The sequence below is a fragment of the Aulonocara sp. 'chitande type north' Nkhata Bay genome, linkage group LG13 (assembly GCF_057382095.1).
Source record: "Aulonocara sp. 'chitande type north' Nkhata Bay isolate Kocher_YH1m ecotype deep benthic linkage group LG13, A_spYH_male_GT1.1, whole genome shotgun sequence".
Lineage (NCBI taxonomy): Eukaryota > Metazoa > Chordata > Actinopteri > Cichliformes > Cichlidae > Aulonocara > Aulonocara sp. 'chitande type north' Nkhata Bay.
In genome coordinates, this window is record NC_141356.1 from 18,472,952 (window position 1) to 18,499,688 (window position 26,737).

At 40.2% G+C, this 26,737-nt stretch overlaps 1 protein-coding gene across 2 annotated transcripts in view; it reads left to right on the forward strand.

Moving 5' to 3' along the window:
• Positions 1 to 11,432: 11,432 nt before the first annotated feature.
• pank1a (pantothenate kinase 1a) overlaps positions 11,433 to 26,737 on the forward strand; it is a 32,449-nt gene continuing 17,144 nt past the window's right edge. The window contains exons 1-2 of one of the 2 annotated variants that reach the window (XM_086258963.1): positions 11,433 to 12,353; positions 26,501 to 26,647. In XM_086258963.1, coding sequence (XP_086115089.1) covers positions 12,059 to 12,353; positions 26,501 to 26,647 — 442 coding nt within the window. In that variant the 5' untranslated portion in view covers positions 11,433 to 12,058. Of the gene's footprint in view, positions 12,354 to 12,739; positions 13,048 to 26,500; positions 26,648 to 26,737 lie in introns of those variants that run through there. The other variant, XM_086258964.1, reaches the window with a different exon arrangement.

Consider the following 26,737-nt stretch of genomic DNA (forward strand, 5'->3'; position numbering starts at 1 on the left):
CTCTTTATGAGATATAAAGATGAAGCTATTTGGCAACTGGAAAAACACTGGACTGCAGCAGTCATGGCTCAGTCTGTTGCAATCTTCCACCAGAGGTGTAGTCACAAAACAATTAGTGCTTTCACTACCTCATATATTCAGAAAAAGTTAATTTAATATGTAATTATAATAATGGATTGCATTTATATAGCGCTTTTCTAGGCACCCAAAGCGCTTTACAATTCCACTATTCATTCACTCTCACAAACTGGTGGAGTTGTAGCCACAGCTGCCCTGGGGCAGACTGACAGAACATTCCGGTTACAGATGAGCTTCCCAATCCCCTGAGCCACGGTCGCCCCGTAATCATAAGAAAATGAATACAACTCCAATAATGTAAATAGATTACTGCATTTGTAGGCTTTTGGTTTTGTAAGTTGCTTTTTAAAACAAGATTTACACTTTAAATTAGAGATGGCACGATACCACTTTTTTATGTCCGATACTGATACCGATATCATAAATTTGGATATCTGCCGATACCGATATGAATCCGATATAGTGTTTTTTGATCAACAAAACTGTTTTTTAAATATCTTGCTGCATTTTGTATAAGTTCATACTCAAGTTTAAAACAACAACTACACTAAAGCTATTCTGTTATACCTGTATGCAAAAAAAAATATTTCATAGTTCAGCAATACTGATCAATCTAATAAACTTAAACCTACACCATCCTCCCTATTCTGGTATTTTAAAGAGTACTTAGCATAAATATTAAGCAACCTAACTAATAGGGTTCCAACTCCCAGCAACAACAAAAATAAATAAATAAAAAATAGGGAACCACCCCTTAGACTTGTAGTCAAGACCGCCTAATCCGAGACCAAGACAAGACCAAGACCAGAGGGTATCGAGACCAAGACAAGACCAAGACCAAGTTGAGACGAGACCGAGTCGAGACGAGACCAAGACCGAGACAAAAAAAGTCTTTAAACTGCAGCCAGATGCTATTCTATATACATATGCAGGACACCTTAAACTAGTTTTTTAATTAAGCAGCAAGGCAGAACAAAGTCGGGCCTGTATCAAGACACAGGGACTAAACCCCAATTCAACCAGACCCAGAACTGATCCGGAATTAAAACAGGACTACAACAGTAACCAAGACAGAACCAGAATCAGAACTAGATGATAGTAGCACTAAAAAATCATCATAGACCTGCACTACACTTATTTTTTAATTCTACCAAAGTACAATATTTAGATTGAGAAAAGTTTATATAATTATTTAGCCTTGTTGTGCAAACAAGCCTGCAGAACTTAATAAATATAGAATTTGAAAAGTAACAAATGGTATCTAAAAAGAAACACTAGGTACATGTTCTGATGAGTTTTGGCAAACAACCATTTGACTAACATGTGTGTCTCACCTGCTCTTGTTCCATCTCTGTTCTGTCCTCATTCTCTCTCTCCCTCTCTGTTCCTCTCTCTCCCTCTCTGCTCCTCTCTCTCCCTCTCTGCTCCTCTCTCTCCCTCTTTGTGCTGACAATCAAGCCAAACACCAACATCATCAAATACAGTGGAAACCAGATATTTACACACTCTTCAGATAAAAACACAAACACTTTTTAATTGTAACATCAAATCAGACTAAATGTTTATTTTTTTAGATTGATAAATATAAAAAACATATTTGTTAACTTTGAGAGTAAAGAGAGAAACTATCTGTATTTCTTAATTGCAAATGGCACCAAATTGTATTCAAAATTGAGCCACACTTATGGAGCTCCACAGTTCTTTTCCTGGTCTTTTGGTTGACATCTCTTGATGTTCCCATGTCACAGAAACAGGCTCTGTGTTTTGCCTTATATGCATCCACAGCTGTGCCACCAGTTTACTCACATGGACTCTACTAACCTATCAGAAACTTCTTCAGCTCAGAATCGAATCGTCTGGAGTTTCTTATTAATTAACAATAAACTTAGTGTATATGTACTCCTAAATTTGATGAAAGTGATTAAAATAGACAGCTCCCTCTTTTTATTCTGACATTCAACTAATTCAAAAGATATTTCAACATTTATTTATCTAAAACAAAAGTTTACTCTAAATTGATGTTTAGCAGTAAAAAAAATTTATGTTTTCTCCCTAAAGTGTATGTAAATATCTGGTTTCAACTGTGAATATACTGCTGTGTATTGAAATTCCTCTTGTTTTGCATAGATATACTAAACAACATCCAAAGCATAATATATAAAATAACATCTACCTGAGTTTTTTCTTTGAAAGAAGCTCCTTATGTCCATTGTTGTGTTCATCAGTACACAATTGAAACCGATTTAGAGAGTTTGTTTAGCCGTGGAGGGTAACAACTGAAAATATGAAATGTAAGCTAAGACTCTCTAAAAAATCAGCATTGCTGTTCGGCTTTTTATTTATCCATTTTTTGATTCACTCGAAGAGCAAGTAACGCAACCAAGTGATCAGTTTGATATCAATCTTTTGTGATACACCGTCATATTTACATTATTAGTTCAGTACGAATGATTTGCTTTGGTACCTGGTCAAACTTAAGCTCTCCTCTGTCTGCAGCAAACTCGCAGGTAGCAGCTTCTCCCCCCTCGCTCACATGGGTGCTGTGCTCAGTCGCCTAGTGCCTGAGCTCGGATCATACCAAAATTAGGGGGAATTTACGACGGTGCGCTCTGTGCTTCGTGTGTTGTTTTTGTTTTATACAGTTGTCAGTCAGGCATCTAACTAAAAAATTACACTCCAAAAGACCCCATGCTTCTGAAAAAATGACCCGGGCTTAAGCCCAGTAAGCCACCCCCCCCCCCGCTCCGCTGATGGTTGACTCCAAATCTCCCGAACACTATGTCGATTTGAGAACGCAGGACCGAAACAGCAGACCAAGACCGAGACCAAGACAAAAGTCCGTCGAGACCAAGACAAGACCAAGACAAATGTCCGTCGAGACCAAGACCGAGACCAAGACAAAAGTCCGTCGAGACCAAGACGAGACCAAGACCACGTAAAAGTGGTCTCCAGACCAAGACCGGTCTCGAGACATCCAACTCTACCACCCCTCACGCTCCACCTCATGATGCTTAATCGACGTAATCAACCTTAATTTGATGCAGTGTGAAAAAAAATGCACAGAAATCAATTCTTTTTCAAGAAATATTACCGTAATTGTCGGGCTATAAGCCGCTACTTTTTGCACAAGCTTTGAACCCTGCGGCTTTTAGTCAGGTGCGGCTTTTCTATAGATTGTCCATGATTTTTGTGATATCGTAAGACGATTTGTTTTGTTTGTTCCGCTGTTGTACGGCACTACGTTGCCTGGCGGAAGGATCGGGGTTCAAGAGTGGTATGTTGGTCACATGTCCATCCGCCAGGCAACATAGTGCCGTACAAGTAGCGCGAAAAACAAACTTCAAAGTAGCGCTATGCGTTCAGCGGGAGTCGTGGATGACGAGCGGCGATAAACTTGCGAAAAGCAAGTTGTGCTCAACTCTACCGGTGGATTCTGACAGCGTGGAAAAGTGTGCAAACATCCACGATCACCAACGGATTTCGAAGGGCTGGACTGCTGCATGATGAAGAGGAGGACACCGCCACGGCCCTTCAGAGGGTGTTCGACTGACAATGACAATGAGGATTATCTTTGGTTTTGAAAGTGACAACGAAGGAAAGAAGCTGAGAGTGGATGACGAAGCCATCCTGAGCCTGTTCGTTTCCGACACTGGAGAAGAGGACTTTGGTGGTTTTAGTGCGCAGGAAGATGGTGGTGAATGACTGACTTTTCTTCTTGTTAAAGCCGTGTCACTGCACCTGAGCCTAAAAGGTAGTCTGAATCTATTTTTCTGGTGTGCTGTAGGTTACTGTTATGTACTACATTTGTTACTCATTTATGAAGCACAGCACATGTGCAAATATGTACCCATAACTTGATTTTCAAAATATTAATAAAAGGGGTGTGTCTCCAAACAGCCATCTCTTTCCTGACAATTCGCTTTGTGCATATTCTCTTACATATGATAAGTCAATATTGAAACACCTGCGGCTTTTGGTCAGGTGCGGCTAATGTATGTACAAAACAGGATTTTCCCCTGATTTTAGCTTGTGCGGCTAATATTCAGGTGCGCTTTGTAGTCCGGGAAATACGGTAAATAGATTCAACATCTTTCAGTGTTCCGCGACCAGGACGAAAACCGCATTGTTCCTCCTGTATCCGAGGTTCGACTAACGGACGAACTCTCCTTTCCAGCACCCTGGCATAGACTTTCCCAGGGAGGCTGAGGAGTGTGATCCCCCTGTAGTTGGAACACACCCTCCGGTCCCCTTTCTTAAAGATGGGGACCACCACCCCGGTCTGCCAGTCCACAGGTACTGCCCCTGATCTCCACGCTCCATTAAATACTCGGGGCGGACCTCATCAACACCAGGGGCTCTGCCACCAAGGAGTTGTTTAACTGCCTCAGTGACCTCGCCCCCGGAAATTGGCGGGTCATTCCCCTCATCCCCAGACTCTGCTTCCTCCTCGGAAGACGTGTCAGTGGGATTAAGGAGGTCCTCGAAGTATTCCTTCCACCGCCTGACAATTTTCTCAGTCACTATACACAGTGCAGGTAGAGCACCGCTTTCCCCTCCTGAGACGTCTGACGGTTTGCCAGAATCTCTTCGAGGCAGTCCGAAAGTCTTTTTCCATGGCCTCTCCGAACTCCTCCCACACCCGAGTTTTTGCTTCAGCCACTGCCCGAGCCGCATTCCGCCTGGCCTGTTGATACCTGTCGGCTGCCTCCGGAGTCCCACAGGCTAACCAAGCCCGATAGGACTCCTTCTTCAGCCTGGTGGCTCCCTTCACCTCTGGTGTCCACCATTTGGTTCGGGGATTACCACCACGGCAGGCACCCACCACCTTGCGGCCGCAGCTCAATGCAGCAGCTTCGGCAATGGAGACTCTGAACATGGTCCATTCGGACTCAATGTCCCCAGTCTCCCTCGGAATGCTGTCGAAGCTCTGCCGGAGGTGTGCGTTGAAGATCTCGCGGACTGGGGCCTCTGCTAGACGTTCCCAGCACACCCTCACTACGCGTTTAGGTACAACCGTTGCAAGAGCTTGGTTCGCATTGCCGGCAATAAGTCGGACTCGTTCCCGGTGGGTGATGGGCTTCGCCAGGGCTGCCCTTTGTCTCCGGTTCTGTTCATAATTTTTATGGACAGGATTTCTAGGCGCAGCCAAGTGGCGGAGGGCTTTCGCTTTGGTGGCCTCAGAATCTCATCTCTGATTTTTGCAGATGATGTGGTTCTGTTGGCTTCATCGGGTGAAGGCCTCCAGCTCGCACTGGAACGGTTCGCAGCCGAGTGTGAAGCAGCGGGAATGAGGATCAGCACCTCCAAATCTGAGGCCATGGTTCTCAGCCGGAAAAGGGTGGAGTGCCCACTCTGGGTCGGGGATGAGTTCCTGCCACAAGTGGAGGAGTTCAAGTATCTCGGGGTCTTGTTCGCGAGTGATGGGAGAAGGGAGCCGGAGATCGACAGACGGATTGGGGCTGCAGCTGCAGTAATGCGGACGCTGCACCGGTCCGTCGTGGTGAAGAGGGAGCTGAGTGTAAAAGCGAAGCTCTCAATTTACCGGTCGATCTACGTCCCTACCCTCACCTATGGCCACGAGCTGTGGGTAGTGACCGAAAGAACGAGATCGCGGATACAAGCGGCAGAAATGAGCTTCCTCCGAAGGGTGGCTGGCCTCTCCCTTAGAGATAGGGTGAGAAGTTCGGCCATCCGGGAGGGGCTCAGAGTAGAGCAGCTGCTGCTCCACATCGAAAGGAGCCAGCTGAGGTGGTTCGGGCATCTGACAAGGATGCCCCCTGGGCGCCTCCTGGGTGAGGTGTTCCAGGCATGTCCCACCGGGAGGAGGCCCCGGGGCAGACCCAGGACACGCTGGAGAGATTATATCTCTCGGCTGGCCTGGGAACGCCTTGGTATTCCCCCGGATAAGCTGGAGGAGGTGGCTGGGGAGAGGGAGGTCTGGGCCTCTTTGCTTAGGCTGCTGCCCCCGCGACCCGGCCCCGGACAAAGCGGATGAAGATGGATGGATGGATGGATGGATGGATGGATCTTTCTTCAACAAAATTGCAGACTGCACAGATTAGGGCTGCTCGATTATGGCAAAAATGATCATCACGATTATTTTCACTGAAATTGAGATCACGATTATTTGACGATATTTATTTAACCCTTTAAGACCTACCATAGAACCAAGTCCACCAGAGCTTATATTATTTTTTTTTTTACATGTTGTAGTGCCATTTGTGGGAGCATTTCAAGTTGCTATACATCAATACAACTGTTATAGCCCATATTTTAATAATATGTATGCATTAAGTCCATAGTAATTACATAAATTGCAAAAAAGTGCAATAAACTACAAAAAAAATTGAAAATCGCTTTTGTTTTGTTTACATATATTTCTACTTGGAGAAATTTAAGAGGTTTATCCCTCAAAACTTTAAATACAATAAAGTTGCAAAAAAAATAGTTTCCCACCACAGGAAATTTATTTTGAGTGTCTTCATAGTTTTATTTTGGCGATACAGCAATTTTTATATACTGCAGGAAAAACAAAAAACAATCCTATGATGCAAATTTGCAAAGAAAACAGCATGTGCATCATTTTACTGTGGGAAGTGTTACGAACAGCTGATAGGAACGGCAAAGCGTGTTTCTGGAATATTATGTTTTTGTTCCTGCAAGCACTTTTTATGCAATTTTTGCAAAGCTATATGTGGAACAAAACCGTGACCTAGGACAAGCTGATGGCATCAGATGTAAGTACAACTCCTCCGGTTTCATATGCAAAACAAATTATTGCGCTAGCTTACACGGTTCAGATTCTACAGGGATTTAAAAATAGTTACGCAAAACGGAGCGTGCTGCTCTGACCGGCTTTAAAGGGTTAACAATAACTTTAAAAAAATAATATAAAATGGTGTGCAACACCACTGAAGTTTTTTTTTTTTTTAAACTCTCTTTTCAACCAACGGCAGTCACTCTCCAAATAACTTCTGCTTAGCTTTCCGAGCTTCCCTCGGGTCCTCTTAATCAGCGGTCTCCACCCTTTTTTGCGCCACAGACCGGTTTATGCCCGACAATATTTTCACAGACGGCCTTTAAGGTGTCGCGGATAAATGAGGGAGGGGCTAATAATCGGCTCAGTCATTTTTAATGATCGTTGAAAGCCCAGATCGTAATCGTGATTAAAATTCGATTAATTGAGCAGCCCTAGCACAGATGGTACCTTCCCAAAGGAAAAAGTACTATAGCTTACTAGGGTATATATATTAGACTTAATAGTTACTATATACAGTAATTGACTTCTATTCATTTTACATCAAATTAAAACTTTGGGTGTCAGATAATTATTCATTAAAAGCTAGACATTTTAAATGAGAATAAGAAAGAAAAGTATGTCTTAGGGCATTAACAGGGAAAAGGGGGCACAATCGGCCCCCCTGGCTAAACTTTGCTAGATCCGCCCCTGCACAGTTACCAGCGTCAGCTACATAGAAAAAGATCCTGGAGTAGAAAGTAATATTAAATACATTCTAACAACAGCTGATCAAGCTTAAACGTGCTGCTGTTGTTCAGCCGCTGGTTTCCTCTTTCTGGTGCAAAGTGGGCCAAAAGCAAACTAGAGACACGGACTCGCGACAGAAAAGCCGATCAGCTGATCGTTAAGCAGTTTCATGATTGAAGTAGCAGCAGGAGAGGCAGTCGCTTGTTAAGCTTAAGGCAGGAATGCTTTACAAACATTCAGAGATGGACTTACACACTTGCTTTACTTCTCTCGGGATAACTTTGTCGGAGATGAAATGCCGGGTTGCTAGCGAAGCTCCAAATGCTATCCAGACCACGGACAGGTCCCGCATGCCACAGCCGCTCTATCACGTGATGCATACTGCTCCGACGTGCTAACGTTCTGAGGTGAGTTATGGCGTGTTGCAAGTTTTGTGAGGTGCTTTCGTGATATTTAATGGATCGGATTACATTTTTTATTTTTCTCCGATATCCGATCCAGTAATTTAGGTCAGTATCGGACCGATACCGATACGTAATATCGGATCGGTCCATCTCTACTTTAAATAAAAGATTTCACTACATATAAGATAATATTCATAGTTACACGGTTACTTCTATGACTAGGTGGGTCGGTTTTGCTGTCAATTATAAAGCATGTGTCTTTTTGTTTAATTGTTGTTGGTCAATAATTGTTAGTCAACCTATGTTTCACAAGTAGTAATAAAGTCAACCACACCTCATCACTGTGTTTTTGCACGGAGGATGGTTTTTATTTAGAGCATGTAAAATTACATTAAGGATCAGCTCGGAGCCTCTTCTTGTTTACAGTGGTGATGGACAGGTTGACAGATGAGGTCAGGCTGGCGTCTCCATGAACTGTAATGTTTGTAGACAATGTCAGAGTAGGGAGCAGGTGAACAGGAAGATGAGAGATGAGATAGCCTTTATTTGTCAGTTGCAGGTCTTTTGCCCACAACCGAGATGACAGACCTTGCCTACCGTACATACAATACACAAACATCACATTGGGGAGACAGGTCAGGCTACGTAGCAAGGGGGGGGGGAAAAAACATCGAAATGTGTAACACAAAAGGATAATACAGGAATGCACAGATATCAACACACCATAACACAATAAAACACAGAAAAGTAACATGGGAGAATATTCCAGTGTGTACAGCTGATCTGGGACCGCTGCAATCTTCGATTGCGCCTCCAGTTGATCCGGTGTCCACATCTGTCCGCTTCTTGTTCTTCGATAAGCCAGGTCCAAGCCAGCTCCAATCAGCCTGAACTCTGTTATCGTGGTTCCAAATTGGTAGATGTCGTTCAATGTCCTTCATCGAGAGCGTTGCCAGACACACGACGCAACCGACCATCAAGTATCCGGCAGCAAACGTCTCTGCAGGACAATTGGGCTCTCCCAAGCCCAGCAGGGTGTCAATTCCATTACAGGACCAGTTGATCAAATCCATAATTCTTTAGGTTTTAGAGAACAAGACTGAGAAACTCTTTGAGGGTAAGAGTTAGACGAGACGAGACAAACACAGAAGCACCAGCAGGGAAGATAAGGGAGGGAGAGGGGGAAAGATGCGTCCGCCTCCTCCGAGAGCCAAAGAAGAGCCAAAGAACAGGAACCTGGAGAGGTGAAGGTATGCTCTGCAGAGAAGATGAATGAAAGCCAGTAGAACACAAAACAGATATGTGAATGAGAGAGAGAGACAGGTGTAACAATGATCGTGGATGAGTTTACAAGATGGCAGTGATACTTGCTATGATGCATGGTTTTGTGGACAGCGGCACTGAAAAAAAGACAGGTGGCAGAATTGAAGATGTTGAGGTTTTCACTGGGTTTGACCCAATGACTGTATAAAAGATCTTTTATACAGTCATTGGTTTGACCAGAGTGGACACGATTAGAAAGGAACATATCAGAGGGACAGCTCGGGTTGAGTGGTTTGGAGACAAAGTTGGAGAGACAAGGCTGAGATGGTTTGGACATGTGCAGAGGAGGGTTGTGGCACCTTTGCACAAGCCAAAACTACTTTGAGAAATAAAATAACTATTTAAAAAATTAATCACATTTTAATCCTGTTAACACAGATTTGTGTTTGCTGTAGAGGAATTTAAGTAGGGGCCCAAAACATTTCTGTAAAGCTGCAACTTTCCAGTTTCTACATAAACCTGGCAGATTTCTTCAGATTTAGAACTTTTGCTTAAGTGCCGATTTAAAATATTTTTTTCTTTGCTAAATGAATCCTGTTTTATAATAAGATTATAGGCAGTTAAATGACTATATTTGTTAAGCTAGTGTGATTTCAACAGAAATTTTGAAACAACACTGAATCTTTGCCAAAGGCTACATTCAGACAGCATATATTTTTGTTTATGTAACTTTGTGGGTTAGAGGTCCACCACAGTCAGAGGAAAAAACCCAGATTTATAAACTGTATAACAGGGAGCATGACACCAATGGGAACAGTTTTGATATTTTAAATAGACTACCTTAGTAGATAAAACTGATTGTTTCCCTTTTCTGTGAACATTTACTGTGAGGGAAAAAATCTGATAAACCACATTCAGGTCAGTATGTTATGGACACATGGACATAAGAAGAGTAGAGAAGAGCCTTAAGGCATAGTGAGCTTCAACTAATTGGCTGGGTAATGACTGAACTCAACCCTGTTAAGAGATTTTTATATAAGGTTGACCGGATTCCTACCAAGTCTTGGTTACCCGGATGTCTTTTAAACCTATACTACAACAATATGGTGCAGCCAGTAAAATAATATACCTAACAGTTACTGCATGGTATATGGTGTTTTTTTGTTTGTTTCCTTTTGTTTTTGGTCCATATCAGTCCATGTTACATTATGTCACTTGTAGTTTCAACAGTGGGTTTGCTCATTTTATTTTTGCTTTTGTTGTTTACAAATGTGTAATTTTACGTTAGTTTGTATTTTTGGCGTTAGTTTTCTTCTTTTTGGTTATTATAATTTGTTTCGTTTTAATTAATCATTGTAAGCTCAGTATAACCAAAGCACCATTTAACCAGAAGATGGCAGCAGTACAAGACTCCATCAATTTGGGGGGGTAAGATAGTTTGGCTTTATCTTAAACTAGCTGGCCACATAATGGGAATTTTGAGATATGCTTGTTTATTGTGGCATGGTGGTCTCAATTATAGTGTAACTATAGTATTTCAAAGAGTGAAAGAGGGACTGCTATAACTTGTATCAATATATACACGTGACTGAGACTGTTCTAAATGCTCTGTGTATGGCTTCTAAAATTATAGGGAGTCCAATTGTAGCATATTTTATTTATGTATTTTAAACCTTTCATTGTATTTATCACGTAATGATATCAGTTTGTGGTGATGTGTCTGTAATGGGATATTTTATGCATTTCTTTTAAGACCTTTACAAACCGTCTTTCTGGTTTGCCGTCCGTATTAGTTGCTCTAGTCTGTAGTTTCTTTTTTCAAGCTGATATTGCTGTTTGACCTTTGTATCTTATCTGAACCGTGCTCATTATATAATGTTCTGTCCATTGTTTTCTCTTTGCCCCAATGTCTTACGTAAATGATTTTTTCTGGCTATTTATTATAGATTATTTTTTTAAATAAAGTTTGTAGGAAATGGATTATAAGAGGGGCATAATAATAAAAAATATCAGATAATGATTTTAAATTATTCTGCGGCAAAAAATAAACAAACAAATAAACAAACAAAAAACACTGCTCAAAAGACAGATTTTTCAGTTGGATGTGCGTTTTTTTGCATGCAACTTCAGGGTCACTACGGTTCATTTTCATGACTGATACATTGACTGGCAGCTTTGTGCGCGCATCACGCGTGGAGAGGACTACGGGGAATGAGGATGACGGCCAACGGCGACGCTTATAAATAAAGCGCCCACCGCTGCACGGAGTGGTACTGTAGACTTTAGTGAAGAGTAAACCAGCAGGGAGCGGCCGCAGTTCATTGTTGCATCGAAGGCGACGGGGAATGAGTCCATTCTTGCATGTCTCTGTGTTAAAGCGAAGAATTGCGGTGCATCTCCTGCAAAAAGCAGAGGAAACCGGTTAGAGGAGGTGAACAGGTTCAGGCCTTGACTGGAGGAGCTGATGTGACGTAGCAGTCCACCGACACACACGCGCGCCGGCTGCTGCTGCCTGCCAGGATCTCAGTTTAGGGAAATGACCGCGAGTGACCTCAAGGGAAACACTGTATTTTAGCAGCTGTTCGCAGTTTTGTTTTTACGGACATTATAGTAAAATATACGACACAATTTAGCCACATACTTTAGATTAAAATACGTTATATTTAGACGTTAGCTGGTCGCTAGACTGCCTCATTACGTTGGAAGACGGGCTAGTATTAGCTGGCTAAGCTAAAGTAGCCGGGATAGACACTGCTAGCGGCTGGGGCTCTTACGTTTTGTTTCCCTCACAGATGCTAAGCTACGTTCGGCTAGGGTAGCTGCTGCCATGGATAAAGCCAAGTCAATGGTGGATAAGAAAGGAGCTTCGGGACCCTTTCATGTTAACAATGGGCAGAGCCAGAAGGTTTTTCACAGTCATGTCATGGTGGCCACTAACGGCAGCTGTTGCAGCAGCAGCAGCAGCAGCAATGCATTCGGCTCAAGCACCGTACCCAGCGGCAGCGGCACTTTTGAAAACATGCATCATCTGCACCGCGGGGATGATGCAGAGTGCAACGGGTCCCCGGCCAAGAGGTGCAGACTACGGAGGAGGACCGAGTCGGTGCGAAAACACAGACCCCGTAAGTTGATTTTTTTTTTCGTTCTGACATGATTTTTCTGTATCTGCTGTCATTTGTGCCAAACATGAGCCGGGTAAATGCAATACCAACCGGCCGGTGTTTGCACAATCGTGCAGTGTTGCAATGACAGGAATGGAAACGCTGTCACTCAGCACGAGTTCTGCCTCATTGTTAACGATTAATAATTTATTATAACTGTGTTATCTGCTTCAGATCATACTGGTGTCCGATCAGAATGCGTTTCGAACTGTTCTGTCCAATCTTCAAGCCCTGCCGTCGCCAGGGAGACCCCCTTTTGTTTTTAATGAACCCTCAGGTTGCATTTGGAACGCTGTGATTGGTCGTTTCTGGTGGTGAAAAAGCTCCTGATAAGTGGGCCTGGTTTACCGCAGCCAATAAGCATTGGACTCTTGTCTACAAGAGTCAGGGCGAATGAGCAGCAGTCCCGCCCCATTATTTACCGAGTATGTTCTGATGATGGGAGTAGGTTCATCCGGGTAAAGTTGGAAGTTTTAACAGAGAATGTGTGAAAGTCTCGTTTTATTCAACGAGCTAAGTATTTTCTGATCTCCGGGACTGAAGACTTTCTGCGGAGATACAGTTTTTAACGTTTTTCAGTTGTTATTATTATTTTGTTCACACCGTGAGACGATATATTACACCATTATGAAACTCATAAATGAGAAGAAGCCTGGTAAGTTTTAGTTTAATTTTATTTGTTGGTACTGGGAATATCTAGGCATTACAATATATGTAGAATTACTCTTAATTACATGGACATAGCAGTCAGTAATGCTGTCGTGCACAGCTGATTCCCAGCCATACTTAAGCATTCAGTGAAAGCCACTGGGTTTGTTATGGCTGAGTGTGGCTGTCATGGTAAATCTCGTTACTGCTCTGTGGAGATGCTTGCGGAGTGACCACATGGACTTTTGAATGCCTTTGTTTATAAGTAAGCATGACAGCATTGCGTGAGTCTGTTAGAGACTATTTGGGAGAGACAAAGGCTGATGACATAATTCTTGGTTTTCAGTGGATTTTTTGTCACTTTAACCTGTTACAAGCTTGTTCTATATTAATCTCCTCCCTTATGAGATCTCAAATACACTATATGTACACATATTTTTAATAAGTGCTTGGTTTTGTTTGCTTACTAAGAAAACTGTTACATGTTGTTCTAATGCATTGCAATCTTTTTAAAAAGTGATGTGAGTATTGAAATATATTTAATTATGCTCTGATATTTAAAGTTCTTTCATTGTTACTTTGTCACAATATTTTTATAGTACTGCTACACTTTACTCACTGATGGACAGAAATCAACCCATAAAAAAGTTTTTATTATTATAGAATGACATTGCAATCTGTTTGAACGACTTATCAGAGAATAAATATTATCAGTTGTTATTCTGTAGGATGAAAAATCAAGTTCAAAAAGATAAGACAGAATAACTTCTTTTGGTTAGATGTACCCCTGCAGATGTATAGTATGTATTGAGGTTTGTATCTGTGAGTGATATGAGAAAAACTAATCAGAAATTCTGAAAATGACCATGATAAAATGTTACTGTAGAATAATATAACATACTTTTTATATTTCACATCTTGATCTGGCTTTCTGTGATAACTGGTGCATAAGTCATAAGAGAAGTGGTGCCACTGGAAAGAAGAACCTACACCAGAATTAGCCCGGATTACAACATTAAGGACTATTTCATCTGTAAACTTTGAACTGTCCGGTCAGAGCTGCTCTGCTTAATGGTTGAGTTATCCTTGGATGCAGGCCAGCCATTCTGTCAAACGGATAACTTTCTAAGCTTTTCTTCAGTGAGGGCTGAACCTGGAATGTGTTTCCCTCGGGGGTGTGATTTTTGAAGTGGTTTAAGGTTGGGGTTACTTTCGGGTAACACTGCCTGTAGTACCCTTTATTTGCACCAAAAGCAACTTGGCAGCAGTTAGCACATGCAGTTAACAACAAAGCAGAAACTTGTCTTCACAGTTTTATATTAGTTAATGTTTCAATTTGACCTTTTAGTTTTAAACCAGCACATACGATTTTATCCTGTTTGTTCAAAAGAGGTATTTGTATAAGTTATATAAGTTGAAGACAATGTTTCAATACAGTACAAATATACAGTAATTACATCCATTACTGAAGTGCACTATCGCTCTCACCCCAACCAGGTGTGGCAGATAGTTGTCCCTCCCTAAGCCCAGTTCTACTGGAGAATTCTTTCTATTAAAAGTGAGGTTTTCTTTCCCACTGTCACCAAGTGCTTACTCAGAAGGCCATCTGATTGTTGGGGGTTTCCTCTGTATTATTGTAGGGTTTACACTGTAAAGCACCTTGAGGTGACTTTTATTGTGAATTGGCAATTCAATAAAATTGAATTTAATATGTTTTAAGCTTAGTTAAATTAGTGTGAGGATCTCATACCAAAGTTTTCCTGAAACTGTTTTGGCATTTGTGTGTATGTCCCTTAATTAAGGGTGTACTAATTGTCATTTTTATTTTATTTTTGCCACTTTAGTAACAGAAAACATATATATCTTATATATAGAAGTGTCTCAAAAGCATTCTCACAAGTGAAACCCTTGATAGTTTTTGGATATATTCAGGTTGTGACTTTTTCATTTAATGTCAGAAACAAACAGACAGACAGAAAAAGTAACAGTGTCATACCCAGTTTCAATCTCATTTGAGTCAGCCTGTTCAACCTGAGCATAATTTAGTAACATAGTTGCAGTGATAAAGAGATACAGGTTCATCCAGGTGTGCCACAGGTTCAGTCAGTGTTCTACTATTGCCTTATTTAATGGATTGTGACTAAGACATGATGACGAGTTTCAGTAAACGTTTAGGAAATTTGGGAAGGTGTTTCAGAGATAATGTAAATTCAGATGACGGGAAGTGCTTGACCTATGAAACCCAAAAACCAACCAAAACTTCTTTTCCAGACTGAAACTTCTCCTCCACGCTGAAACTATGTGGAGTCCTACAAGTCTTCTGATTTCCATTTCTAAAGAGTAGAAAAGTGCTATTTGCCTATATATGTCCCCATTGTCCCAGCGCACTTGAAGGGGTTTTCACCCAATGAAAACTTGCTCCCATGCAGTCCCCCAAAATCCCAACTGCAAATTGCTGGTTTTTGATGATGTTGTGCAGTGGTTGAAAGCGGATTGGTTGACAAGTGTTCCAGAATAGAGAATGGTGTTTGACAGGAATGAGACAAGTGAGGGGAAAAAAAGAGATATAATATAAAAAACATTAGGTATGAAAATTACACACAGTGGCTGCAGTGGACACACTTGGCCTCACTTCAGCTCTTTTATGCTATTACTTTACTCTTCTCTTTGGCTGGCTGACACCAGCAACAGCTCAAGGAAGAGTAGCCCACAGACCGGTTGTACCACATAATTTGTACACTGCCTCCATCAACAACATACAGGTAGAAAGTGGTCTGCAGCTGGTTTAAAATAGAAATAAGTTGTTTCCAGGGTGTGTGTGTGTGTGTGTATTTTATATTTGTGGTATACAAAATAAATTGCTCAAAGAATAGTCTGCAATGAAAAAAGTAATTTCCTGTGATATCACAAATTGATACTTACAGTACAGAATCTGGAACAAGGGAATACTTGAGATTTAAATCCAGGATTTTTCTTTTATTTAAAAAAATTTGGTGGTCAACCATGAGATTTTTAACATACATTTTTGTTGAGAACATAACAAAAAAATACTCAGGCTTTTGTTTATTGAGGTAAGACAGACTCAAGGCCAGCCTGCCCATGAGGAAACATGAAACCAGACGGACCAGACTATGTGGTAACAGCAGATGATGCTTCAAATAATGACAAAGATTTCTCAGTAATAAATTGATTGTGTTGTTGTATTGGATATAAAAATACACATCTAAGTAAAGTTCAAGTGTGAGAAATGATGGATGTAATTAAGTGTTAGCAGTAACAGTGAAGGTGATGGCGGTACTTCTCTAATTGTAACTATAATAATATGTAGGTAATAGGTAATAGTAAAAGTAAAGTGGATGCAAAAAGAGATGAAGATAATGGTGAAACTCTTAATCTTAAGACTTTAGAATATCCAGAACAAAACATCCTTATTATCGTCGTACGGCTGTTTACATCATCCCAGAATATAAAAAAGGCAACCTCTGGTTAGCATTGTAATGTGTTAAAATCTTTTAAATGAAAAAAGATGTAATCTGTGACCTGAAGTAATGCCCTGTCATTACTAACAGTAAATATATTGTCTAGGGTATGCAATAGTGTACCTTTTTAGTCTCTCTCACTCATTTTTGTCATGCAGGGCAAAAGCAATACTTTTGTGTCATTCCCTCTTCTTTTTACACAATTTGCTTCCACACACATACAAACACCAAACCCTTCTTTGAAACCTGAGCTTAAAGGTGAAGCAATGAGAAATGTTATATGTATGTTAGTGTGTGTGTATGTGAAATCTGTGTATGAAATCTGTGTATGTCATGGGGACATGCAGTGCAATATTGGTGTTTGTTAGGCCAAGGACCTTTTACCTACATCTACACAAATCAGTCTTCATGCCCCAACCTTGCTCTTTGGTGGGCAAAGTGTGTTTGTGTTATATGGCTCTGTATGCTCTTTGAAGCCTTGAATAAGTCAGGTGTTCCTGATTACTTGTTTTTTTGATGACCCTGAAATTGCTAAAGAGCAACTCGTAGAGAGATTTAAATGCTTTGGATACCTTAAATTAGAGCTGGGCGATATATCGAGTTTTTAAAACATATCGATATATTTTTATACGAGATATAAGATGTGACAATGTCCTTTGTATCGATATAGTCTATGTTACGTTATAATTATAGTTGTGGAGCCGCAAGCTTGCCTCTCCTTCGTCCACTTTTGTCTCTACGCAACGTTACTCCGCCTCACCTTCACTGAAGACAACTCCCCCTCCTCCCCCATCGCTTCACGTGCAGGCAGCGACAAGACGGACACGGCAAATCTCCGTTAACGAGTTACTGCGCATCGCCCCATGCGTGGGGCTGGACGGCGTCAACGTGCTAACGAGCTAAACATGCTAACGAGCTAACCGCGCTAACAGCGCTAACCCTAAAATCCTTTCATTCTCTCAAAAGTTGATAGTGCGCCTTATGTATGAATTCTGGTTGTGCTTGATGGCCGCGAACCGATTTTATGTGGTACACGGCGCTCAGCAATCTGTCAAAAATGTTTGAGTACGACTTTGGTAAGCTACGGAGCTGCACCGCTTGATAGATTGTCGGCGCATTACGGCTACCGAGGAGCTTCGCGGAGTGATACGTACTGTGCATCAACGTAATATTACCGTATTGTGTGTGTATAAGGACCATAAATGGCACCTGTAAGAGACGTGGTTATGAAGCGGATTTCAAACTCCAGGCTGTCAGTCACACAGTAAAACTTGGGAACAGAGCAGCTGTGAAATCTGTCTGTCTTTGTTATTACGCTCAGCGTCTTTTAGTTTACATTTTGACTGCACAATTGTGAGCTCTTTGTTTAGCACAAAAACAACCTTGTTTTCTTTTATTTATGGAGCATTATTATTTAATGAATGCTCATAATTTAATTTTGAGTAATTTTTCATGTACATCTGTGCTGTATGTTAATAAAAGTGCCTGTGTGACATCTGGGACACAGCTTTGACTAAGAACTCTCTTTTTGTTCTTACTTTATGGCTTAAAAAAAAATATCGAGATATATATCTTATATCGCCATCCAGCTAAAAAATATCGAGATATGAATTTTGGGTCATATCGCCCAGCGCTACCTTAAATAACTTTCTACATAATAGTAAAAGAGTGATGGAAACAGCTAACAGTAGTTTTCCTATTTGCCTTGCAGTGAATCAAGTTTCAGTATGTAATGAAATCCATCCACTCAACCATCCATTTTCTTCAACTTATCAAATTCAGGGTTCTGGTGGTGCTGGAGCCTATCTCATCTATCATAGTGTGAGGGGGCAGGGTACAACCTGGACAGACTGCCAGTCTATCACAGGCATGTCCATGAAATTCAACAATAACAAAAAAAGTTCTCAAATGACTAGGCTATATTCATATTTGCTAATAGAGCAGGGCGATATGACCAAAAATATTTATCACGATATACATTTGAAAATTTGCGATAACTATATAACTGATGATATAATTGACACTAGACAAAATACTTTACAACTCCACAACTTAAACAAGCAGCTGTTTTTTATGTGCATTAAAGTTATATAAAAATTTAACAGTGCAAATGCAAATTCCTTGCTGAAAGTTTAACCAAAAGGCATTTCCAGTGGAAATTGGCCTGCCTACGGTAGCCGTAATGCTCCGACAATCCATCAAGTGGTGCGGGTTCGTAGCTTAGCAAAGTCGTACTAAAATATTTGACAGATTTTTGAGTGCCGTGTACCACATAAAATCGTTTCGAGGTCAGTAAACACAACCAGAATTCATACATAAGGCACACCGGATTATAAGGGGCTCTGTCGAGTTTCAGAAAAAATCAAAGGATTGATTTTAAGTGTGCCGTATTTTCCAAAAAACACGGCAATAACGACGGCCCGCTAGCATGCTCTACCAAAAATAGTGCTTTGTTGTGTATCTGACGGACGAAAGCCAAACCAGTGCCACACCACTGAAGTTGCAGCATTTTTACAAACCAATTCTGATTCGTGTGTTTCATTCAACGTTCCGCTTTCGCCCTTCTCATTCTCGGTCACCGCCATGCTTTTTCCGCCATGTGCGTATGAAAACAAAGGCACTGTGCATGCGCGTTTTACCCATATTCTATCGCGGGATTTCATTTTCTTATCGTTGCCCAACATTATACCGGTATTACTGTGAAAGGTATGATATGGCCCAGCCCTATTTGCTAATAACATCTCTCCCAGGAAAGCATCCTCGCAAGTTGGAGATAAAGACACCCTCAGGACAAAACGGTGACATATCAGTCAGGAAATGCATTTTTCATGAAGTGGAAACTTTGTCCCAACACAGCCAATGTTAACATGTTAGAAAAAGTTGGTGGTAGTCTGTCTTGACCTATTGTGCCAAGCTGGCAGAAGGGAGCATTTGTATAAACAGTATTTTTTGCATTTAGTTAACTTCATATCTCTTTGATATTCTATATTTTTTATTTATGCTTTATTTAGTTACAAAGTTCCTGAAGACATACCAGGTCTCTTCTTTTAAGAAGTCCAAGTCAAATAGGCAGTGCAAAAGGTTACTGAAAGAACACAAAAGTAACAAAGAGAAATGGTAAAACAAGAGGGGCTTTACAAACCTTAATGCATTTACTAACAACTTTAATCTCTGCTATCTATTGTCCCCAAACTTTGGATTTACAGTCTTTTTAGCCTCTGATTTCCACACACAAAATTGATGGTGATTGATGACTACCTGTGCTCTATTAGTTCTGTTTCCCATTGATGTAGTGGCCTTGTTGAATAAAATGTAGCATCCCTCATTGAAATCCAAAGAGGTCCCTTTGTTGCTCTTTCCTCGTTTTCCCCTGTCCACTAAGCCCTAAAAGCCCACTTTTAGACACAACCTCAGAAGAACTGTAAAGCTTAATTTTTTAATTTTTATCCTCTCTAAGATTGAGTACATTTATGATAGACTGAGGTGGTATGGAAACTGTCCGGGTGGTCTGTCAAATTAAAAAGGGATTTATTTATTTTTTGCTTTTTAAAAAAAAAAATCATGGATGCTGTGTTTTTTGGGCCAGGGTTTTTTGGGCCAGGGGTACTTGTGATCAGCTTGAAGTTGAAAAGCTAGTACTTCTGACTGAATGAGGCGTCATATAGTACGGATAATTTGCACATTTGTGAAGGCTTCATTAATGCTGAACAATATGTAAATATTTTATGGAACAGTGTCTTCTTCAAGAAAGGGCTTATTTAGAAGAATAATGCCACACTAAATTCTCCATGTAATACAACAGCATGGATCTTTCATAAAAGACTGCGGCTGGAAATGTAGACCTGTCACTTATTGAAAGCATTACAAAATAAAAAGTATAACTGAACTGCTGAGCAGCTCATATCCTTTATTAAGAAAAAAAATTGGTCAAATCAGTTCCCAAATAGTTAGTTTTGTTAAATAAATGCAATGCAGTATCAATCAAATGGAAGCCACAACTTCTCATTTTCAACATTTAATATCTTGTCTTAATGACAAAGTCATTTTCAATTATTGCATTTTGGCATTACATTTTGTACATTATCGCCAACAGGCTTCAAAACAGGGTTACAGTTTTCTCTTACAATGTATTTGTGATTTTTGCCTCTTGTTCAAGGCAAACACCAGTGTTGCAGGCGCTGTGCCTGATACTTGGCTGCCCATGTAATGGGCCAAGCAATTTCAGTGCTTCAGGTTCCGGACATATGACATCAGCAGAAGGGGCTGGAGCTTGAAACACCAAGCTTGCAATTAGTGGACACTCTGCTGTACCATCTGAACCATAACTGACATCTTCCTTACTAACATTATTATTGTGGCTTAAATGTAGTTTAAAGAATTTCCACAATGACAACATAAAACCCTAAAAAGGGAAACAAGAAGTTTGTAGTTTTCACACAGATCATTAAAAAGTCACAGCAGTGATGTTAACATAGTTAGAGTCTCCAAGCAGCTCAAAATTGATAAAATTAAAATCCTTAGATTATTTATGTTTATCTCAGGGAGGAATTCATGATTTTTACAGTGTAATGTTAAATAAATATGTTTGTTTGTATAAATTTAAATTCTGAATTTGAATAATGTCATGTACTGCTTGTGAGTTTGTTTTTTGGCTGGGATTATGGAGAAAAACATGACTGTCACTTGAGACAGACCCTGTCATCTACCCTGGCTGGCTGGCTGGCTTTTGTTCCTTTTGCTTGCAGTGTTGCCTTTCATTTTGTCAGAGTGGGTTCATTTCTTTGAAGGTGGAAGGCAGAAATGCTAGTAACAATCCATAATACTTGTGCAATTTTACTTTCTCTTTTAAACCATTAATCTTGATCTCAGTGGTGAGAGCTGCTGTCTCTATTATAAGCATGTATTTCCTTTATTAAAAAACCAGAAAAAGGAAAAAAAATTCTCTTTGTTTGGCAGGATAAAATGATAGTAATGAATCTAAGAATCATTAGTGTCACACTCAACAAGAGGGATGTTTGAGTTAAAAATCTAGCAGGTGAGATTTCCACAGCAGGCATTGGAAAATCAATGTCTGTCAGTTCTTATTTACAGACATGAGAGAAGGTCACTGGGTAAGAGGGCACAGTGGCAAAAAAGTGCACTAGACAATGTGGTGGGTGACTGAAAGGCATTAGCCACTGTAGTGGAGTTGGAGCAGGTGTAGCGTTGGGTTATCAACAGATAACCTTAACAGGGCTAAAAGTCATAGAGTTGGTTTTGGTTCCTATTAGTTAGCTCAGTTTTCAATAGACAAAGGTGTAAAAGTATTGCACGAGTTTACATTGTTCTGTGCAAATCATTTTATAGATATTAAAAATAATGTGAAACCTGAGTAACCTTTGGTTATGACAGTTTGCTGACATTAAAAGCAATATTAGTGGTATATCATTTACAAAGCCTATCCTTTATGTGTTCAAAAGAAAGTAGATTTTAGTAGGTGTAAAAGTGGAGACTGTGACGTAGTTTCATCAAAAGTGAGATGTTATACTAAAGAGATTAATACTGAAGTTACTGTTGCGCATTCACTTTTCTGACAAACCGTAAACAGTATCGTATAAGGACACATCCCCCTACAGGATCTGCTTGGCCAAAACCATTCCACGAAGTCTTGGTGCACAGTTTTTGTGCTGATGTTTACTCTGAGAGGGTGGTTTGGAACCCTGTAGTTATTGAGTCAGCAGAGCACTCGTGACTTTTACACACTAAGATCCTCAGCTCACAGCAACCCTGTTCTGTAAGTCTTTATGGTCTGCCATTTTGTGGCTGAGTTGCTGTGGTTCCTAAACCCTAGCACTTTGCAATAATACCACTTACAGTTGATTGTGGAATTTTTACAAGGGAGGACATGCAGCAAACTTAGTTTTTGCAATCTTGGCATCCTGTTACAGTACCACACTCGAATTCAGTGAGCTCTTTAGAACGACACATTCTTTCTCAAACATTTTTAAAGGCAGACTACGTTGTTAGGTGCCTAATTTTATACACCTGTGTATAAAACCTGTGGATTTAAAACACCGGAATTCAAAGATTAAGATATTTGGCCCAATACTTTTGTCTGTATAGTATGTCAGTTTGACATAATTTACCATAAACATTGGATCAAGGGTCACATGTGCATATGCTTGTGTTGCTAACACTAATTGCTAACAAATCATAAAGTATGTGTTTACAAGTGATCATCCTCTGAAGTGGAATCCTCAGCTTAGCTGAAAGTGGACTTTGCCTCAGTAAGCCAGACATTCAGTCTGTTCCCTTCACTGGTCAGTTGTGAAATAGTCACTTTGATCATCATGCAAGGGCCACAGTAAAGGCGCAGAGAGGGCAGTGAACAGTCACGTGCTGACCTTTTTAAGTCCAAATGGTGGTAAATTAGTTCAGTGTTTAACTACTACTGTCATGAAGGTAAAGAGTCAAATATATCAATGTTCTAAGTCTGATTTACTTGGATTTGAAACAGTTAATTAATGAATTATTTATGAATGTTGTATTTACTATTTATTCTTTGTGTTATTATTGAGAGTTTTTGAAATTGATAGGAAACTGATGACTGCAGGGACACACTCTTTTTACAGTTAAGTGATTAATCATATGCTGAACTTCTATTCAGAGGTAGCTGCTTCAGTAGAGAAGCTTACTGATCAACATTTACTCTCATTGAAGGTTTAAAATAAAATGTGTTCTTAGCATCTAACAGTATTCAGTGAACCAAATCCAAGTTTATACGCCTGGAGTCTTGAATTGCTTATTCTATATTTACAGGGAAATATATATTGCTCAGAATGGAAATCAAGCTGATGTATAAAGTAAGGACACATCACAAGTGTCAGTGTTTGGGTCCCATAATAAACTGATCAGCCGAGGGGTTATAGAAGCATGCTTCATTTGTTTATCATCTGTGTTTCTGTAGGATTTTGTTTACATGTGAAAGACATTATATATTGTCTCAGTGTGCTGTTTACCAGTTATGTACTAAATGGTTGGCTTCAACACATTCTTTTGTTCAATGCTGCCTTCCACAGCAACACAGTTTAAGTGAGCATGGTTGTCTTGAACACTAGCACATGGTTTCCATTGTACCCAACTACACACTAAATGATACAGCCAGTATTAAATGTCATGTGCGAAACCTTCCTTTTCATATTTGTCTTGCCTCTCTACAGCGCAGCAAAACCTTAAAACTAAACTTGAGGTATGCCGAGTGTTTTTCCTCTCATTTAGCTCTGTGTAACCTCATTTTGTTATCAAACCATTCTTACCAAAATTTCAACCAGAACTTTTCTCTTTGCTGAAGTGCCAATGCAGTTAGCTTCTAAAAATAGAAATACATTTTGTATGTCTTGAGAAAAATCAATAAGAATACAATTTGATGTATTGTTTTTGGAGGCAAATATCCGTTGCTTTGTGGTGAATTAAAAACATCCTGCAGTATCACTTATGTCATCCTGGCCATGTAAATGTTAATTTAATTAAAGTGACTGACAGATGAGATACAAGGGAAAGCTATAAGGAGGAGTGGAAGAGAATGAAGCTGGAAGAAGATGGTGTTCACTAAAATAAAAAGCTGAAAGGACAAAAGGGAAAAATGTGTGGTGAAAGGCAAGAAACTCCAAATGAGAGAATGCTGATGGAGATGGAGGAGGGGAGGAAGTGGGAAAGGTCGAGAAAGGAAGATGGATGGTGTGTATGAGACTGTGATAAAGGCTGAGAGGTGGAGAGGAGAGGAGAAGCTAAGGGAAAGAGAAAATAGGAGGCTGAACAGTGTATGAGATACCGAGCGAACAGGAGATGATGGGGAGTGGTAACTGTTTCTATGGCAATCTTGTTGTGCTGTGGTAGCTTTTTTTCCTAGCCAGTGGTGCTGGAAGATTTTCATTTTTTTGTGCTGAACTCAGTGTTCTACCCGAAAATATCAAGTCCAGATTGTTTCCCCTTGCTCGAGTGTTGTTGTTTTTTTGCAGCATTCGATGTACAGTGTTCCTACTAGAGATGGACCGATCCGATATTACGTATCGGTATCGGTCCGATACTGACCTAAATTACTGGATCGGATATCAGAGAAAAATAAAAAATGTAATCCCATCCATTAAATATCACGAAAGCACCTCACAAAACTTGCAACACCCCGTAACTCACCTCAGAACGTTAGCACGTTGGAGCAGTATGCATCACGTGATAGAGCGGCTGTGGCATGCGGGACCTGTCGGTGGTCTGGATAGCATGTGGAGCTTCGCTAGCAACCCGGCATTTCATCTCCGATAAAGTTATCCCGAGAGAAGTAAAGCAAGTGTGTAAGTCCATCTCTGAATGTTTGTAAAGCATTCCTGCGTTAAGCTTAACAAACGACTGCCTCTTCTTGCTGCTACTTCAATCATGAAACTGCTTAACGATCAGCTGATCGGCTTTTCTGTCGCGAGTCCGTGACTCTAGTTTGCTTTTGGCCCACTTTGCACCAGAAAGAGGAAACCAGCGGCTGAACAACAGCAGCACGTTTAAGCTTGATCAGCTATTGTTAGAATGTATTTAATATTACTTTCTACTCCAGGATCTTTTTCTACATAGCTGACGCTGGTAACTGTGCAGGGGCGGATCTAGCAAAGTTTAGCCAGGGGGGCCGATAGGGCATGAACAGGGAAAAGGGGGCACAAAGACATACTTTTCTTTCTTATTCTCATTTAAAATGTCTAGCTTTTAATAAATAATTATCTGACACCCAAAGTTTTAATTTGATGTTAAATGAATAGAAGTCAATTACTGTATATAGTAACTATTAAGTCTAATATATATACCCTAGTAAGCTATAGTACTTTTTCCTTTGGGAAGGTACCATCTGTGCAGTCTGCAATTTTGTTGAAGAAAGATGTTGAATCTATTTAATATTTCTTGAAAAATAATTGATTTCTGTGCATTTTTTTCACACTTTATCAAATTAAGGTTGATTACGTCGATTAAGCATCATGAGGTGGAGCGTGAGGGGTGGTTCCCTATTTTTTATTTATTTATTTTTATTGTTGCTGGGAGTTGGAACCCTATTAGTTAGGTTGCTTAATATTTATGCTAAGTACTCTTTAAAATACCAGAATAGGGAGGATGGTGTAGGTTTAAGTTTATTAGATTGATCAGTATTGCTGAACTATGAAATATTTTTTTTTGCACGCAGGTATAACAGAATAGCTTTAGTGTAGTTGTTGTTTTAAACTTGAGTATGAACTTATACAAAATGCAGCAAGATATTTAAAAAACAGTTTTGTTGATCAAAAAACACTATATCGGATTCATATCGGTATCGGCAGATATCCAAATTTATGATATCGGTATCGGACATAAAAAAGTGGTATCGTGCCATCTCTAGTTCCTACTAAAACCATCCTGGAAGCAAGATTACTGTCTTGGCAATTTGTACATCGTAACTGCCTTTGGGCAGTTATTTTGCAACTCCTATCTAAATGAACGGGGAGACATTAGTAATAAACTCCATTGATTGAATTACTGGAATTTGCTTCATTTCCTTTATTCATTCCTTTATTATGATATCCATAGACTTGGATAATAATGAGCAGATGTGCCTGTCACATCACAGTTGAAAGTGTGTTATGATTCATGTATCTGTGCAGCAACACAGTTGGCTCATATGTTTCCTGCTTTAGCTTTTAATTGGCTTTTGGCAAAGGGATTGGGGGATAAATGCCTTGCCGTTATTGAGTTCTTCCATAGATTTCTATTAAGGATTATTACTCTGAGTCTCTGGTGCTTATTTCATGCAACTTTGGTCTAGAGCACATCATGGTTCAGGGGTATGTCCTTATCATTTGCAAAGGAAATAGGCCTGTATTTATTTTTTATTAGCATAACAACCAGAATTCAATATGTTATGCAAAAATGTCTGCATGTCTTGTTTTCCTTTTTAAAGTAACAGTTTACTTGTTTTTCCATTACCTTCTCCAGCCTTCCCCTGGTTTGGTATGGACATTGGTGGAACTTTGGTCAAGTTGGTGTACTTTGAGCCAGTCGATATAACTGCAGAGGAAGAACAGGAGGAAGTGGAAAACCTCAAGTCAATCCGCCGCTACCTCACCTCAAACGTTGCCTATGGTATGACTATTTACACATGCAGATGGATATAGGTATCTCTCACTGATATATTTTACAGTTTTACAATTTATGAGATGAATTTTGTTATCA